The sequence below is a fragment of the Callospermophilus lateralis genome, chromosome 17 (genome assembly GCF_048772815.1).
Source record: "Callospermophilus lateralis isolate mCalLat2 chromosome 17, mCalLat2.hap1, whole genome shotgun sequence".
NCBI lineage: Eukaryota > Metazoa > Chordata > Mammalia > Rodentia > Sciuridae > Callospermophilus > Callospermophilus lateralis.
The window spans coordinates 73,898,483-73,914,166 of NC_135321.1; the positions used below are offsets into that span (position 1 = coordinate 73,898,483).

Genomic DNA, 15,684 nt, shown 5'->3' on the forward strand with positions numbered 1-15,684 from the left:
TGATAAGAAATTGTACCCCTGCCTGTGACGCTCACGGCTGCCACAATGCCTCACAGTACCCGAGCCTTTTGTTTCCATACAGGTCCTCCCTGGTGATTCCACCCTGTAGAGGAGTGGCTCTAGATGACTCCACCCCTTTTGGGCCCTTCAGTGGGCCCCAGTCTGGTGTGCAGGGAGCCCCTCCCCTGCCTGTGCCTATGGAGAAAGACTGTGGGTATCTGGAAGGACACTGTGCATGCCTGAGTTCACCTTTTTCGTTCAAATAAGATTCCTTCCCCATCTCCTGATGCAGACAGTCCCTCTACCTCTTCCCCTTCTGCCGCAGCATGAGTCCTAATGAAGGCTCTTAGGGAGGGGGAGAGTTCATGTTCATGACTCTCATCTCAACTGGAGCAGGTCAAGTTGGTTGCACTGAAAAGTGGCAAACTGGGCAGGTCAACCTGAGGGTGGTGAGCACAGAGAGTGACCCAGACAGGGGACAGCTACAGGAGCTGCTAGGTCTGGCCATCAGATGACCTCCAGGGAGGTGTTGGAAGTGGCTGGCTACTGCTCCCAGGAAAGCAACAGGAGAGCTGCTGCCACTAGAGGCTGAGGGTCACTGACATTGAACTTCAGGGCTGTTAACACTAAGATCTGAGAGGAGCCAGCAGTCAGTCCTCAGACCTCAGAGCTGCCAACACCAAGGGAGATGCGCTTTGGCTCTTCGTGATCCTCCTAGTCAGGCCCTCAGATGATTGGTAAGAGAGACTTTTAAGGGACACAGATCATGAAGGGATGCACAGAGACAAGATCCCCTAAACTGAGTGACCCCTTTTCAATGGGGTGATGAGTGGGGTTCTGGGAGCTTGTTGGCTCTTTTCTCCCAGGATCAGTGGAAGGACCAGTCCAAATTCGGAAGCAAGACCCAGTGGACGGACACTTGTGCACCCTGGTGCCTGGCATCTCCAGTTACCTCCTCCTCTCAGTTCTCACTGCATGGTGCCACACAGACTCCATGGCAGAAGCAGCAGCCTGAGAAGATTTTTTCTACAAATCTGCCTTTATTCCCAGTGACACAAGGCCAACAAGGTCCCACCTCCCTCCAGGCTTGAACATCCCGCCCCCTCCCTCTCAGTAGCCTCCCTCTGCCCTCCCCCTTCCCAATCCCCTTCCCTTCCCTGTCCCGAGGACTGGCAGGAGCCATCCTGAGTGAGGAGGAACCCATTGCGTGCAGAATGAAGCAAGGGTGAGACCTGGCCTGAGGGGCAGGCACCCCAGAGGCCACCCACCAGCCCTACTGTCCATAGAGCCTCCTTTTCTTCTTCGAGTTGCCTGGTGCCTTGCACTTCCTCTTCTGAGGCTGTGAGGTTCGAACCTGCTTCAGATGCAGGTCTTTCCCTCCAGTGACCTCCAGGGGAGGCCTGGGGCGAGGCATCTTTTTCACGTTGTGGGAGCGTCCAGTGAGAGCGCTCTTCTTGGACATGGCAGCTGGGGGAGGATGGGGGAGGAGGCTGCCTGTCTGGGCAGGTGGGGCCTGGGGTACTTGATCTCCTGAGCAGAGGGGTTCTATGCGAGGGCCCTGGCTCTGGCACAGAGCCCAGGGCAGCAGACGGTGCTGGGAGACTAGGAGGAAGTCCAGGCATTGGAGGCCATCATCCACACTGCAGCCATTGGCTGTCCCATATAGCACTCCAGAAGAAGTGGCTCCTCTGGGACCACAAGCACCTTTTCCCCTCAGGTTTAGGGAGGAGGATTTGTGGTTCTGGGGTGGATGGTTGGACCGGATGGCCCCCAGTGAGGGAGACACTTGACAGCTCGGGAGGATAGCAGCGTCCTTTGGACCCAGCAGCTCTGGCTCTGTAGCTCTGCGCCTCTTCACGTCCTGGGAAGTCACCTCTGGGGGCCAGTTCTGCGTGCAGACCCCTTGGTCAGAGCAGTGTTTACGTTTCTCTGCACCTTGGCTGGCAGCTGCCTCGGTAGCTCTTGCGTCCTGTTGGGACATGACATGACCTTGGGGCACGTACAGAGGTGCTTCTCCACCCGGTCAGGAGGGGATGGGCACTGGCTAACTCTTCTTTATGCATGATGAGGGCCACAGGGACCAGGGACAATCATGTTTCCACGGGAGGTGGGAAGTGGAGCTGTCACCTGTCTTGGTCTCAGAGAGGCAGACCGAGCCTCTACTGGCCACCCTGCTGGACTTCCTTTCAGCTTGATACCCTGAGGCTGTCGTGACTCTCCTGACTCCTTCCTTTTTCCCGCCGTACTCTGTCCTGGAGCATTCACATTGAAGGAGCCATGTGTCACAGGCAGGATAGGGATACATATCTGCCATATCCACTTGGTGTCCATCTCCAAGTCCCGATAAACCTAGTGTCTCTACCTCCATAGTTCTATGTGGTGCCGCTTTCTGCTGCTCTACCTTTTGCTTCTTCCCAATCCCTGGTGCTCCTGGTGTTCCTGCACCTGTTCATCAGGTGCCCCTGCCTCTCTTGGATAACTGGTGTACCTCCTGCCTCTGGTCTGCTGGGAGACCCCACTTCCCCACTCTACCTGGTCAGGGGTGAGTCCTGCCTCCTGCTCCAGCTCTTGTGTTAGGTCCAAAATATTTATATATGGCTCAGAGGAAAGTAATTCTTCCAGGAACTGGGGGTGAATCATGGTCTCCACCTGGGAAGAGAAGGAAGACGTTGTGAGTGACCCTGGTAGGAAATGGCCCCAAGTCAGGAAGGCTTCTGGAGAACAGGAAGCAATGATGATCCCATCCTGTTCCCCACCATGGGGTTGTTAAATCCCAACCACCAGCTACACACATGTACAGAAGCACACACACACCCACACACACCCATACACACACACACACACACACACACATATACACGCACAAACACACACATGTACAATGTTGGGAATCTAAGCTCCATTCTATGAAACCTTGTGGACACCAAGATTGTACCCCAGCTCACCTGGTTAACAAAATCCTCATCAATGAAGCTCAGTAGACTTGGATCTGGATATAAATCGTCGTCTGTTGGCTGTTGCTCCAGTCCTTCCTCTCCCAGATTTGCAGCAAGTTCTCCTGTGGACAAGTAGAAGGGCTCCCACATGGCAAAGTTGGTAGGCCCGAATAGCTCATCCATGATGTCCGTGAGCTCTTGGATGGCTTCAGGTGGGATCTCCTCGGGCACCTTGGTCTTGCATGCCTTAGTCTCTGGTGCCTTGCATTTGGCTGCCAATGAGCAGGCAGGCTGTGCTTTAGGGGTGGTCTTTCTAGAGGTGCACCCTAGGACAGGGAGGACCAGGACGGTGCATGGCTAGGGATCCAATGTCTCCCAAAACTTGGTAGTAGGCAGGATTCAGGGGACCTAACCTGGTCTGGGACATGCACTGAGACAACCATAAGAGTTCCCAAGTAAGGTACCAGTGCACCAGTTGCAACATCTAGGAGAGTCACGTGGGAGGAAATTCTGAGCCACTGATATTCCACACACTCTGCCTAGCCAGACCCAAGTCCCAAGCAGATGGTGTGTTGGTTCTTTAGACAGTCAGGGGAGGAGAGGAGCTACGTACTTGGCCCAGTCAATATGCAATTCAACAAAATGGGTCTCAGGGACCTCAGGTGATAAGGGGGCTGTTCTGCTTGCAAGACCAAATCCCCCATACTGAAGGAAATGTTCTTATTCGGGACAACAGCCTCCTCTGGCCCTTGGCACCCTTTGAACACTATCATGGGTTCTTGTGGGAAAGTGGGGACCCTACCTGGCTGTTGCACAGCCTTAGGGGCTGGGGGCCTTGGTGGATCCCTCCTTGGAGGTACAGGAGGAGGTCGGCACTGGAAGACCCCTGACAACTGCATGCTTGGATCCTCCATCTCCTCTGCGGCCTCAAACTCCACGTACCTAGGTGGGGTTTGGGTAAGGGAGGCACAGGCTGAGCTGAGAATCAGGTGAGACATACCAGGCAGGTGCAAGCCCCATACCAGGCAGGAGCTGGTGGCAGGGATGTGGAGCTGTGTCCTGCCTACAGTGTGCCGGCCAGTCCCAGGAAGGAGCAGCTACTAAGGAAGAACCACAGTTCTGCGGAAACACTACATCAGGCAGAACCTGAAGGGAATCAGATCTGAGGGACCCAGGTAGGGCCCCTAGGTGACCCTTGTTCTGGCTCTCTCCTGATTCTGCCACGAACCACACAGACCAGGTAAGTACCAGAAGCTGGTAGGGATGCAATTTATATCAGGGAACACCAGGGATCCTTATCCAAAGGACAGGAGAGGTCATGTGAAAATGGAAGCTAAACTGAGAACATTGGGTTGCTTCCAATGAGGGCTGGTTCTTTTCCTTCTCTTCCCTTGTTAGAATGGCAAGGATTATATAGAGAAAGGGCAGTAAAGTCCAGGGATATGTCCTCAGGGCATCTGAGGTGCTGGATGCCCCTGACCATCCGATCCCCACTGCCACCCTCTTCTGGAACATCAGGTTGAAGTTGTGGCCACTTTCATGAGTTATAATCGATCCCACTCTGTAAAGAAGTGCCAGTTCCCAGGTAGTGGCCTGTGTGAGCCTAGTGCAACTTTTCACCTCTGCAGAGCCAACAAAGCACAAGGAGACCCTCTGGCTGAGCTGGTAACTCCTCCCAATCCTGACCCTACACCTCAAGGCAGGGTTGGGATCAGGAGTATGGAGGCTGCAGTTTCTGGGATTGTTGCAGAGGGAATGTCCAGGCCTCCAGCTACAGGAGCCGCTATATGGAGAGCTAGATGCCTCGGAACCAAGACATAGGTAGGTGACAGGCCCTAACTGACCCTGCTGTGCAAACCATCATCCTCCAGCACTCAGTTCCGGGCCCTGAAACCTGACTCACTTTTCTGCAGTCTCATAGAAGGGCATCCGGTCAAAGTTGCTTGTGCACTGCCATTCCTGCAAACCCTTCCACAGGGCCTCCTCCATGGTAATGGTGGGCTCCAGTTCAGAGAGAGACCGAAGCACTGGGCTGGAATTCATTGGGATCAGTCAGGGTCCACAAGGTCACCCTCTGTTCTCTTCTTCCCAACATGCCCTCCTGCCTTTGTTACATCTGCTCCATCATGTTCATCTCAAAGCATTAGCATTTAGACTCCAGGACACTGTACCTTATGCCAGACATTAACACCAAGGTCTGCATTGGCCTTGGGATTTTACTTGGGTTCTTCAGTGGTGTGGTGTACTAGGTGCTGAATGTCTTTTTATCCTCCAAATCCACCTGTTGAAGTCCTAACCCCCAATGTGGTGGTATCTGGTGAGATTATCTTTTGTGTTTAGGAGGGTTAGATGAGATCCAGAGGGTGGGCTTCATGAGGGCATTAGTGGTCTTCCTGGAGAAGACAGAGACACTGAAGAGATGTCAGTCATGTGAGGATGCAGGTGAGCCAGCCATCTTCTCTAGCAAGGAGAAGAGAGAGGCCTCATGGGACTCTGGGTCAGGCACCCTTCCTGTGGGACTCCAGACTCCATAACTGTGAGAAATGAACGTGTGGGGTTTCATCTACCCAGTCTATGGCATTCAGTATGGCAGCCCCAGATAACCAAGACCATGCAATGAGTGGCCTGGGAGCAGGGTTACAAACTGGGGCAAAGATGATCATCCCCATCCAGAATCCAAAGTGAGCTTCCCCATGAGTGCCACATCTCCACAGGATCCTGATCGGGGTTTCAGGACAATGTGTGTGGGTGTGTGCAGTGTTCACCCTTGGGGCCAGTAGCCCTAAACCCACTTCTCCTTGTGATGTCCTTTGTGCCAGGAACAGTCAGGTCCATGGTGGAAGGTGAAATTGCTAGGGGAGGGACCATCTTATGGAGTGAGACAGGCAACTCCAAATCCTGGCTCACGTTAGCTCTGAAACCTCCTCTGACCGTGAGTCTTCATGTGATGGAGAGGATCATTGGAAACAAAGACTGCTGCACTCACAGGGCTCTGATGGGCACCTGGGATGAGGCACATTTCATCTACTGGTGCAAGATCAATCTTCCTGGGAGTGTTGGTCTCTCAGCTCGTCCCCCACCCTCAGGACCTCCCTTCCAGTTCTCTACACCCCAGCCTCCTTTGTCCATCCCATGCTTTTCCCTCTGTCAGAGCTCCAGGAGGAGTTCTGGGTCCCTGGGAAGAACACTCACACAAGGAAGCAAGAAAGTGCTTCCACATCTGGAGTCTGAGGAAGGTGCCTGTGGACCAGGGTCTTGAAATGCTGCCAGCGCCTGAAATCTTCATAGTTGCTCTGAGGTTCACTGGAGTCATCTGCTGGCACTGCAGCCTGGAAGGTGGGCTGTGCGCCTTCCCTATACACTCCATCTGGTGATTGTTGGGCGTTCACTGGGAAGGCGATGGGGGCCAGGTGGGCAAATGGCCGTGGTGCTGGAGGGTGAAGGCCCAGGTGCCAGTGGATCCCATGGATCTGGATCCCCCCACTGGCTGAGGCAGGCACAGTGGTCCTCAGGACGGAAGGTGCGGTGAGGAATGGAGCAGGATGCTCCACACCCCCACAGAAGGCCCCTGGGGCCCTGTAGTTGAGGGGTGCCTGAGTGTGGGCAATGTTCTGAATATGAGGAGGCCCTGCTGGCCTCAGTTGTGGCCCGTGTTGTCCTAGGGTGGACAGCCCTGGCACATATGGTGGTCCAGGGTAAGCGGACAGCACCAGAGGGTTACACTGGGAGATGGGTGCAGTCACCCGTGGTGCCAGGGGCGGCTCCCAGAACAGCTGGTGTGTTGGCACAGGGGCAGCTGGAAGAAAGGGCAGGCCCCGGAACGCAGACATGTGGGCACCAGGAATGAAGTTCATGCCTGGTCTCTCTGATGCGGATGCTGTGGAGGCAAAGCAAAGGGGAGAATGGAGGAGGGTAAATGGCAGCAGGACTGAGGCCCCCCAGTTCCTTAGTCAGTGGGAATCCAAGGACAAATGCTCACAGCTCAGGGCCCTGTGGGCAAGGAAACTGTGCAGTTTGCAAACGACACTGAGTGAATTTCATGCTGTGTTCCCTTCGTCATAGTTCTACCCTGAGAAAACTGGTTCCCGGGACACCAGGACTCCCTGAAGGCTGTCAGTGGACTGTGGCACCTCAGCTTTCCCTGCCTCTGAGAGGCCCCTTGTGCATCCTTGGCAGACACTCCATTGGCCTCCTAGGTGACTCCCAAGAAATGGATCAATTCTACTCTGCTCAGTGGCACCATGCCCCTCCCAGGCTCACCAACAGGGTAAGGGACCTTCCCCTGGGCAGTTCTAGGCTCTCCAAGGTCATTTGTGAAGGTGACAGGTTTTCCTTTGAGCTCCCAAACAAAGGAAGGAAAATGTCACAGAGATCCAGGTCTGCGCCAGGTTCCAGGTGTGGCCAGGTTGTCTGGAGCACATCCTGTTCACCAGGACGTCATGCAGAGTGTAGTCAGGGAATGCGAGGTCCACCGCACTTCCACGCTTGCACATGTTGATCAGGACCCCTGCCTAACTTCAAGTGACAATATGAGTTGGGCCCCTTCCTAACTGGGTGCTATTCTCCTTCCTCTCTTGGAAAGAACCTAGTCATCTTCCAACCTGATCCTTGAAAAAAGAAGGACACCCCACATGTGTTCATGGAGAACCAAACAAGGAAGATGAGAGAAGGCTTCCTGCCAACATGAAATGAAAGGCTTGGGCTACCCCACCGAGAGGGGCCAACACCAGAAGCACTGAAAGAACTCTTCTTTCCATGAAAGTGATAACGATTCAGAAGACCTCACAGGAGCCCAGATCTATGTTGGTTGAGGTTTCCTGGGTTCCCTGACCTTTAGGAATCACGAACAACCAACTGTCTGAATGGAAGGAGAAGTTTTCCTGGGCAGGAAGTTGGTGAGGTGCCCTGGGCTGTGGCAGTTGGAGTGCCCTGTAGCCTCACCCACAGAGAGTACCACCCTGCTTTTGTGGTCATCGAGAACCCCACTGGGCAGTTTTCTAGCTAAGAACACTTCTCAACACTGCCCACTTATGATCTGAGACCCTTCAGCCTCTCCCCGCTTCAGGGAGCCCAAACTGCCCAACACTGTGATACCGTGTCTGACTGCCTAAAAGGCCACGAAGTGACCTGTGTCCATTCTACAAGGATGCAATCCCTTGCCTCTCTCCTTTCTGCTGGCCCCATGTACTTCCCGTGAGTTCTCTGGATCTATGTCTTAGGAGCTCTCCTCCCCATGAGCAGTATCAGTCTTCCCTGGGCTTTCCCAGCCATGTCAAGTGTGTCCTCTAGTGGACTTTCCTTCCTCTACTTCTTCTCACATGGAGAAAGTGCTCCATTCAAATTCCCAAGGATTTAAGGAGTGACCAGCAGTCAAAAACCAAACCCTCCAGGCTCACCTCCTCCTAAAGGCTAGGACACTGGACACAGAGTCTGGAGTCTCCAAGTGGGAAACGTCAACACAGGACCCAGAGAGTGACCTGGCTATAGCAGATGCTCAGGGTCCAACTGAGCCAAGCTGGGCAAAGTTTGAATGTAAACCCCAGTGGAATGTTGGACCCAGACATTCTGCAGTGGGGAGGGGCTGAGGGCAGCAGGCCTGGGTGGGGGCTGGGCAGACATTCCATGAAGAGCTCTGGCAGGTATGGAAGAACCTCAAGTTCACATCAATAGTTTAGTAGTGACCCAAGAGGTGTGTGCCTCCGGGCCATTTTGGAATAGTTCCTCAAATGCACAGGAGAGTGGCATGACAGGTGCCCCTCTATTGCAATGCCTCACCTGTCATTTTTGTTTTCTCCCCCTGCTGGGCAGGGCCAGTGAGCAGGGCTCTCATCAGCCATAAATCATGGGTATAAACAGCCAATATGCTAAGCTGTAGGGTGTGGCTTACATTCTATAGGATATAATGGTTTTTCATCCCATCATGTCTGTAAAATGCACACTTTGGTGTTTGTGAAATATTCAACACCTTGTTACAAGCCTTTTCAAAGGAACCCAGAGGCAATCCTTGATACTCAGGAACTGAAAACATGCTTCTTTCATTCTTCACTTGTCAAGTCTTCTAATTACTTCCCACATTCATGTCATTGATATTATGTCTGGCAGGGTTTTTTTCTTTTCTTGAGTCAGTGAAATAAGTGAAACAATAGGGGCAGTATGGAAAAAGTGTCTTCTCCTCATTCCACAATCAGTATTTTCTTAAAATAATGGTTTAGTGTAACTAATGATGGAGAGTATATTTTTGAAGCAAGGTTTATTTGCTAGACTGAGAGATTTCAGGGCCCTTGGAAACTTTCTAATCAGTGCTTTGCTGCTTAGCTTCACCCTCTACCCCATGCAATCAGTTTTGCACTGTTTCAGATGCATATAAGCCAAATAGCTCAAATCCAATTCGTGCAAAGAGGCCATGGGAACTAGGGGTGAAATGTCCTTCTTCCCTACCATGAAACAAAAAGGTTTCTGCACATGGATGTCCCCTTAATCAGGAACATTGGCGGAATGGCTAAAGGCCCTGTCTGCCTCCTGTAGAGCCTTTAGTTCTGTGCAGGGGGAGGCCCTTGGCAGTGTCACCTGTGACATATCTTCTCCATTATCCTTTAGAGGGATACTAATTACCCAAATCCCCAGAGAGAGCATCAAGGGAGTGGATTTTCTTTTTCAGGGTGTTCTAAGGTCATGCGAATCCATGGTACACATTCATAAACTTCCAGCTGAAAGTATGCCATGTAGGAGACAAAGAAGAGGATCAATTTGCTGTCTGCTGAAATTGGTCAACATTGCCAAGTCTTCATTAAACGCAGAAGAAAAACTTTCAGAGAGCACATTTGAGCATCCGTATCTATTGGGAGAGCTCTCCGTATGCAGTAATATGCCGAGGACAGTAAATGCAGCAGTAGGTAAAATCAAGGAATGGGGTTGTCAGAGGTTGCCCAGACCTATAATTCTCTGCAGAGCTGTTTCTTACCGGAACCTAGAGATGGCCTGGGAGGAAAGCACACACTGATGTTTGGATGAGTGAGCACGAATCAAAAGGACTGAGTGCAAAAGGGGTAAAATCACCGGGCCCAAGATGAGCCTGTGTTCCAGGGTCCAGAGAATCCAAGCACTGCAGCAGGGTGGTCTCTAATGCAGAGATGACAGGTTTGTAGATGGACTCGCTGAACGCTGAATGAAGGGCCAGCCCAGAGGCTCTGGGACGAGGAGCCGCCTTTCCTGAGACACCCAGAAGCCTTCAGACCAACTTGGTCCTCTTCCTGCCCGGCGCTCCTGGCTTCTAGTCTGCTCCGCACCCCTCGCGCATGCGCACGCCCTTGGCTGGAGGCGCTCTGGCGCTCGCGGGCCACCATCCAAGGGCTCCAGAGTCGGTTGGGGCTCGGGCGTCCGTTGGGGCTCCAGCGGGGCAAGGCGCAGGCGCGAGCGCGGGCGGCTGGTTCCCAACGGCCGGCCAGGTTCCCATGGCGGCGTCCAGACCCAGTCCCACAGGACCCGAGGTACTGGACCCGCGAACCTCTCTGGTCCCCAGTGTGTCCCTGCGGGTCCTCCGTCCCCTGCGCCTCGCCGGGCAGCCCGGGCGCCGGTCTCGCCTCCCCTGGGACGCGGCCGCCCGCACCAGGCCCGGAAGTGAAGTGAGGGGTGCGTTGGCCAGTGCGATGGCCACTGTCCATCCGTGTCCCTTACAGCCTGTGTGGCGCCCGGGCTCCAGGGCACCTGTGCAGTGATTGAGAAGCGCGGTCCTGGTCAGCAGATCCGCGGCTCCTGTCAGTGTCAGACGAAGTGGTGACGGTCATCTCCTTGTTCCTGGTGAAAGCTGTGAATGTTGGGGACACCGTCAGCTGGCATCCGGGTTGTTAGGCTGAAGGACGTGAATTTCTCGTGATGTTAGTGATTTTGCAGAAGGGAACACACTGAGCCGAGTGTGCTGAGTCCGCTGTGGTCACACCGTGATTGAGGGCCCTCCTAGGTGGGCTGTTGGTGGGCACGTCTGGACAGAGCACCTAAATGTGATGGGAGAACCATGTGACCTCAAGTCGTGTGCAATAAAGAGACTCGTGTTGTATTATTCAATTTTGTGGTGCTCATCTTTTACATTAGGAAAGTTATGTGTTCTTTTTTCGTAAATGTTCATTGGCCACTGCGGTGTCAGAGTTTGGTTTGGGGGATGCTAATACGTTTTGATTCTTCTTTTGCCTGCGGTGCATGGTTGCATCTGACTATGTTGCAAGCTTTTTTCCTTCTTGGGAATTATGTAAATTCAGAGGCCATGAATTTTTTGGTTGCGTGTCCATTTTGAAGATGGTGTTCCTAATGTATTTATTTGCATTCATACTTTTGGGTTTGTTATGTTTTAAGTTGGCTGGTGAGAATCTGAGATTTGTATGTGTCTGGATGGATTATTGAGAGAAAGTTGTATCTCTAATGGGAGAGTAGGAAAGTTGCATTTGGAGGGTGTGAGAAATAATACATATCAACTCAGGGAGTTTGGTGTAGGTGTTTGTATTTTGCCTTTGGAATATTTCACCTGTGGTTCTCCACACCACCCCCCACCCCAAATGCTGCAATTTTTGTTTATATCATGGGTTATTTGGAAGAGATATGTGCATGTGTATATGAGCAATGTTAAGTAACATCATTGGGTGCATTTTTGATGGGTATACAATCTATTTTGGGAAATGTAGTGGGAATGTTTGTGTATTTAGGATATTATGTGTATTTGTGGGTTTGTTTGTTGTTGTTTTATGGATTTTTGTATTTCCTTGTGTGAAGTCACGTCTATTGCTAATCTTGAGGCGTGGCAGAATGAATATGTGTGATTGTGATGTGAAGTGTATGTTAGTCTCCATTTGGGGAAATGGATGATTTATTTCTTTGTGAATATTTGGAAGTGTGTGACTTTGTATATGCAGGTAGTGTGAGATAATAGGAATTTGCATATTTGAGAGTTACATGTGTATTGACTGTAGTTACTAGCATTCTTCGGGTTTGTATGGGGTGTTTTATAATCAGAGTTGTGTGAAGAAAGAATGTTAAGGGGACAGGTATTGCAGGGGTATGGCAGTTTTGATGAATATCTTCGTTGGCAATGTGTTTTAAGTGGGGATTTACTAGTATGTAACTGGGAAGTAAGGCTGTCTGTATCTGATGGAATGCTGGGTTTGTGCATTTATGCCAAGAAGTATGAATTATATTTGTATGTATTATAGGTGTGTAATATGCTACAATTATTTCTTAGTATCTGGGGGATGTTGGATCTGGTTTCCATTTTAAAAAATTAAAAATTTATAAAATTTATGATTGGGTTGATGAGTATTTTTAAGTGGTGTGCTAGAGAATATTGTGTTTGGCATGTGTACTACTTTGTGTATATTGAGCTGTGGGTGGATGAATCAAGTAAGTTTATTTTCATAAATGTGGTTGTTATATCAAAGTGTATTTATTTGAAGAATGCTGGGGTGTCTACAAGTGTGTGAGAATATTTGGGGATAAGGTTTATGTTGTGTTCTGAAGATGTGGAATGTGCCAGTGTTTGAGAGGGGTCTGTATATTCAGTATTGGGAATGTTTGTGTATATGTGTTAGTGTGTGAGAGTTGTGTGTGAATTAGTCACTGTACCTTTGTACATGTGTTTGCTCTTCTTTGTGTATTGTTTGGTACTGTGATATGAACCCAGGGCCTCATACTTGTGTAATTAGTGTTTTAGCATGCAGGCATATGAGTGTTTGGGCTCAAGGGTCCTGTTTCTGTTTATTCTGGAATGTAATGTTTAGAGAGAATGGTGATGTTGCTTGAGGGAGTGGTCCTGACGTTTGTGTTTGGTCTTATGCAGTTGAAACGTGTAGGTTATGGTGGTCATGTGAGTATTTTAACTCAAGGTTTTTTGGTGAGTATTCTGGGGTTTGGGAAGTTCGTTGTGTTTGTTTAGAGATAGATAGAGAAGCCGTGTAGACAGGCTGTGCATTTGGGAATAGCAGATTACAGGAATTTGAGAGCTTTAGGCTGTTGCTTCAGTCTTGGCTGGGGGGGGTGTGTGTGTGTGTGAGACAACTTGTGTATGCTAGGTGGTTTTACTGTGCCCATAGTATTTTCACGGTGTGCATATGGACAGTGTATCTATTGTATGTTTGTATCTAGCGCATGTGTATGTGTGCGCATAGGTATAGGAATGGTGTGAACATTCAGAGTACTATGGTTTTCTATTTTAGATAAAAACTGGTAATTTGTCTATGTGTTGATGGTGCAGGTGTCACCAGTGAAGGGTTTGAGAAGGTCTTCAGAAATGTGGGATCCTCTACTCAAACCTTCAGGTTTCTTGGCAGAGAAGAATTTAAGGCCCAGATATTAGGGAAACTCAAAGAGCTTGATTGCAAAGCAAAAGTACACACTCGAAAGGCTGAGTGTGGCCATACTTAGAGGCCGAGTAGCCTCCCAGTCAGATGGTTGGTGGCTTCTATTTTTCGTAGCATTGGCTACATGATGTGCAGAAGTCATAATGTTGCATGATTTCTTGGGCATGAGGTGAGATGGGAGATGTTCTCTCTATGCAGAATGCTCTGATAACCAGCTGGGCAGCTACAGGGGCTGTCTGCTTCTCTGGGCCATAGCTGGTGGGCAGAGACACCTTGTTTCATGGTTTGAGCTGTTGAAAGCCTGCAAAATCTGTGCCTCAGCTACCATGTGCCTCCTCAAACCTCATACACACACACACACACACACACACACACACACACATACACACTAGAGGTGTTCTAGTAAGATGTCCTTTAGGGGTAGGCAGAAGAGCCTTGACTTCTAGTTTACAGGGCTGTAAGTGTCCCACCATGGTTAAATTCCACTACCAAACTGGAGCCACTAAACACAGTGTATCACAGTGTTCAGTGATGCTCTGATCCTTGGGCAAGTGACTTTGCTCAAGTGTCTTAACCTCTCTGAGCCTCTGCTTACTTCTCTATAAAACTGGAATAATAAAGCTAACTCTACAAGATTGTGAAGATTAGAGTTCAGGTGTAAAGTGCTTGGAGCAGTGAATGGTGTGTTTTTAGTAGTTGCCAAAAATGTTTGGTATCCTGTTTATTGGTCCATCCAGAATATAACTGTCCATCTCCTTAATATATCTCCCCCCCGTTTCCATCCATATCAGTGCATCAGCATGTATTCCATGGCCCATGGAGAACATGGGCTCCCTGCTCTTGGTCCTAAGCCCTAACTTCCACCTCTCCCTCATAAGAACATTGAGTTTAGCATGTGTCTCATGTAGGATTGATACCTCAGGGACAGCAAGCAGACCCATTGACTTCAAATCCTCCACAGCATCCTTCAGTGTCTGTATTAAGTAAGCAATGAAGAATGAAACAGATATAGGAGGGTATGTTTTTGACTTTCCAAAAGTTTAAATACAGTAACTTGCTTTTGGGTAAAATTTGTTCCCCAAGTCTACACCTAGTTGAGGGAGTAGCAGAAATGACCTGGTTCCTTACCTCAGGGCATCTCTGCCCTGTGCCATGTGACTCAACACAGCCTCCCTTCTGTTCTGGCTCTGAGCTTTCTGTCAACATAAGACTCCAAGCCTTGCTTGGAGTCCTCCTCTTTCTTTTCTATCATAGACAGGAGGACATCATGAGGCTGATTGCTGGAGGATATGGCCCTGGGAGAGCTGCATGTCTCTGTCACTTGAGTGAGGCCAGACTGGGGGAGGAGAGCTGTCTGCCAGAGCCATCCCTAATCCTGACCCTCATGCCATGCCTGAGAGGATAAATGCCTGTCATTTTGAATTGCTGAATTTTCCAGTGTTTGTTAGTCTACAATATTGGTTCACTAGGTATCTAGTGGGCCCGAAAATGAATGTACACCTTAAGATAAGATTGTTAAGATTGTATCCAGTGAAGAGAAAACCACAAAAGTTGAAACCGTTCAGTACAAGGCAATGTATTCTTGCATTTGCACTTTTCCTCAAGCCTATATTTGTAGCCCTTCCCTTCTTTCTGTAGAGACTCTGACCCTTAATCTAATTACTGACTGATTCTCTCCAAATACTCCATGTGTGAATCCATAGTACATATATTTATTGTCTATTTCCTTCTGTGGGGTGAAATATCCATAAGAGAGATGGTCTTTCAGTGTCTTTTGGTGCTTAATGAGTAATCATTGAAGGAATCAAAGAATGCTGTCATATGTTGAGTTCTTTGCAGTTCAGTCCCTGAGACAGTTTTGTCAGCATTGTATTTTTTTTTTCTTGAAGAAAAGTTCAAAAAGACCATAATCAGGCTGAGGATAAGTTGAACTACGACCCAGGCCCCCATACCGTCTCTGCTAGCCTCATGTGTCAGGGGAGAATTAATATTGTCATTAGTGCTGTGCTCAGCTTTTTATTACGCATTTATCCATGAAACCTCCCTAGAAAGTTGTAAGAGCTCTTGAGGGTGCTCTCTATAGCTGATGCAGTGTCAAAGGAGCTGACAGCCAAGGCTGTTTCCAGCAGCATTCTCAGAAATTGGTAAAAGAGTCCCTTCATTGAGAATAGATCCAGGTTACAGATGTCCGTATCCAACATAGTCTACTTCTGTTGAGTTCAAATTCATTACTTTCATTTCCATTCTGAGGAAGGAAAAAACAAATGTGTGTTTGTGTTCAGGATTGTGGGAGTTGTTTGCATATGTTCAGAGTAATTTAGGTTTATATGTTTAGTTTACATGTGTGAATTTAGGGGCTGTGTGAACTGTGTACAAGAGGTTTAAAAGTAGCATGCATATATATATAT

The 15,684-nt window shown here is 49.6% G+C and overlaps 1 protein-coding gene across 1 annotated transcript; it reads right to left on the minus strand.

Annotated features, from left to right (window-relative positions):
• Positions 1-1,273: 1,273 nt before the first annotated feature.
• LOC143382720 (NUT family member 2G-like) lies at positions 1,274-10,389 on the minus strand. The gene is made up of 8 exons (XM_077105634.1): positions 10,223-10,389; positions 9,993-10,123; positions 6,129-6,813; positions 4,840-4,968; positions 3,739-3,878; positions 2,946-3,208; positions 2,533-2,649; positions 1,274-1,969 (listed from the first exon to the last, which is right to left on the minus strand). The coding sequence occupies exons 1-8, from the start codon at positions 10,387-10,389 to the stop codon at positions 1,274-1,276; spliced, it is 2,328 nt and encodes a 775-aa protein (XP_076961749.1).
• Positions 10,390-15,684: the final 5,295 nt, after the last annotated feature.

Bases quoted from the DNA above. Each gene is read 5' to 3' on its own strand.
- LOC143382720 (XM_077105634.1), bottom strand. From the start codon at position 10,389: ATGGGAACCTGGCCGGCCGTTGGGAACCAGCCGCCCGCGCTCGCGCCT. The intron at 6,814-9,992 runs GTGATTTTACCC...TTGCCTCCACAG, and splicing joins ACAGGCTCATCTTGGGCCCG to CATCCGCATCAGAGAGACCA. The intron at 3,879-4,839 runs GTGAGTCAGGTT...AACCCCACCTAG, and splicing joins TTCTATGAGACTGCAGAAAA to GTACGTGGAGTTTGAGGCCG.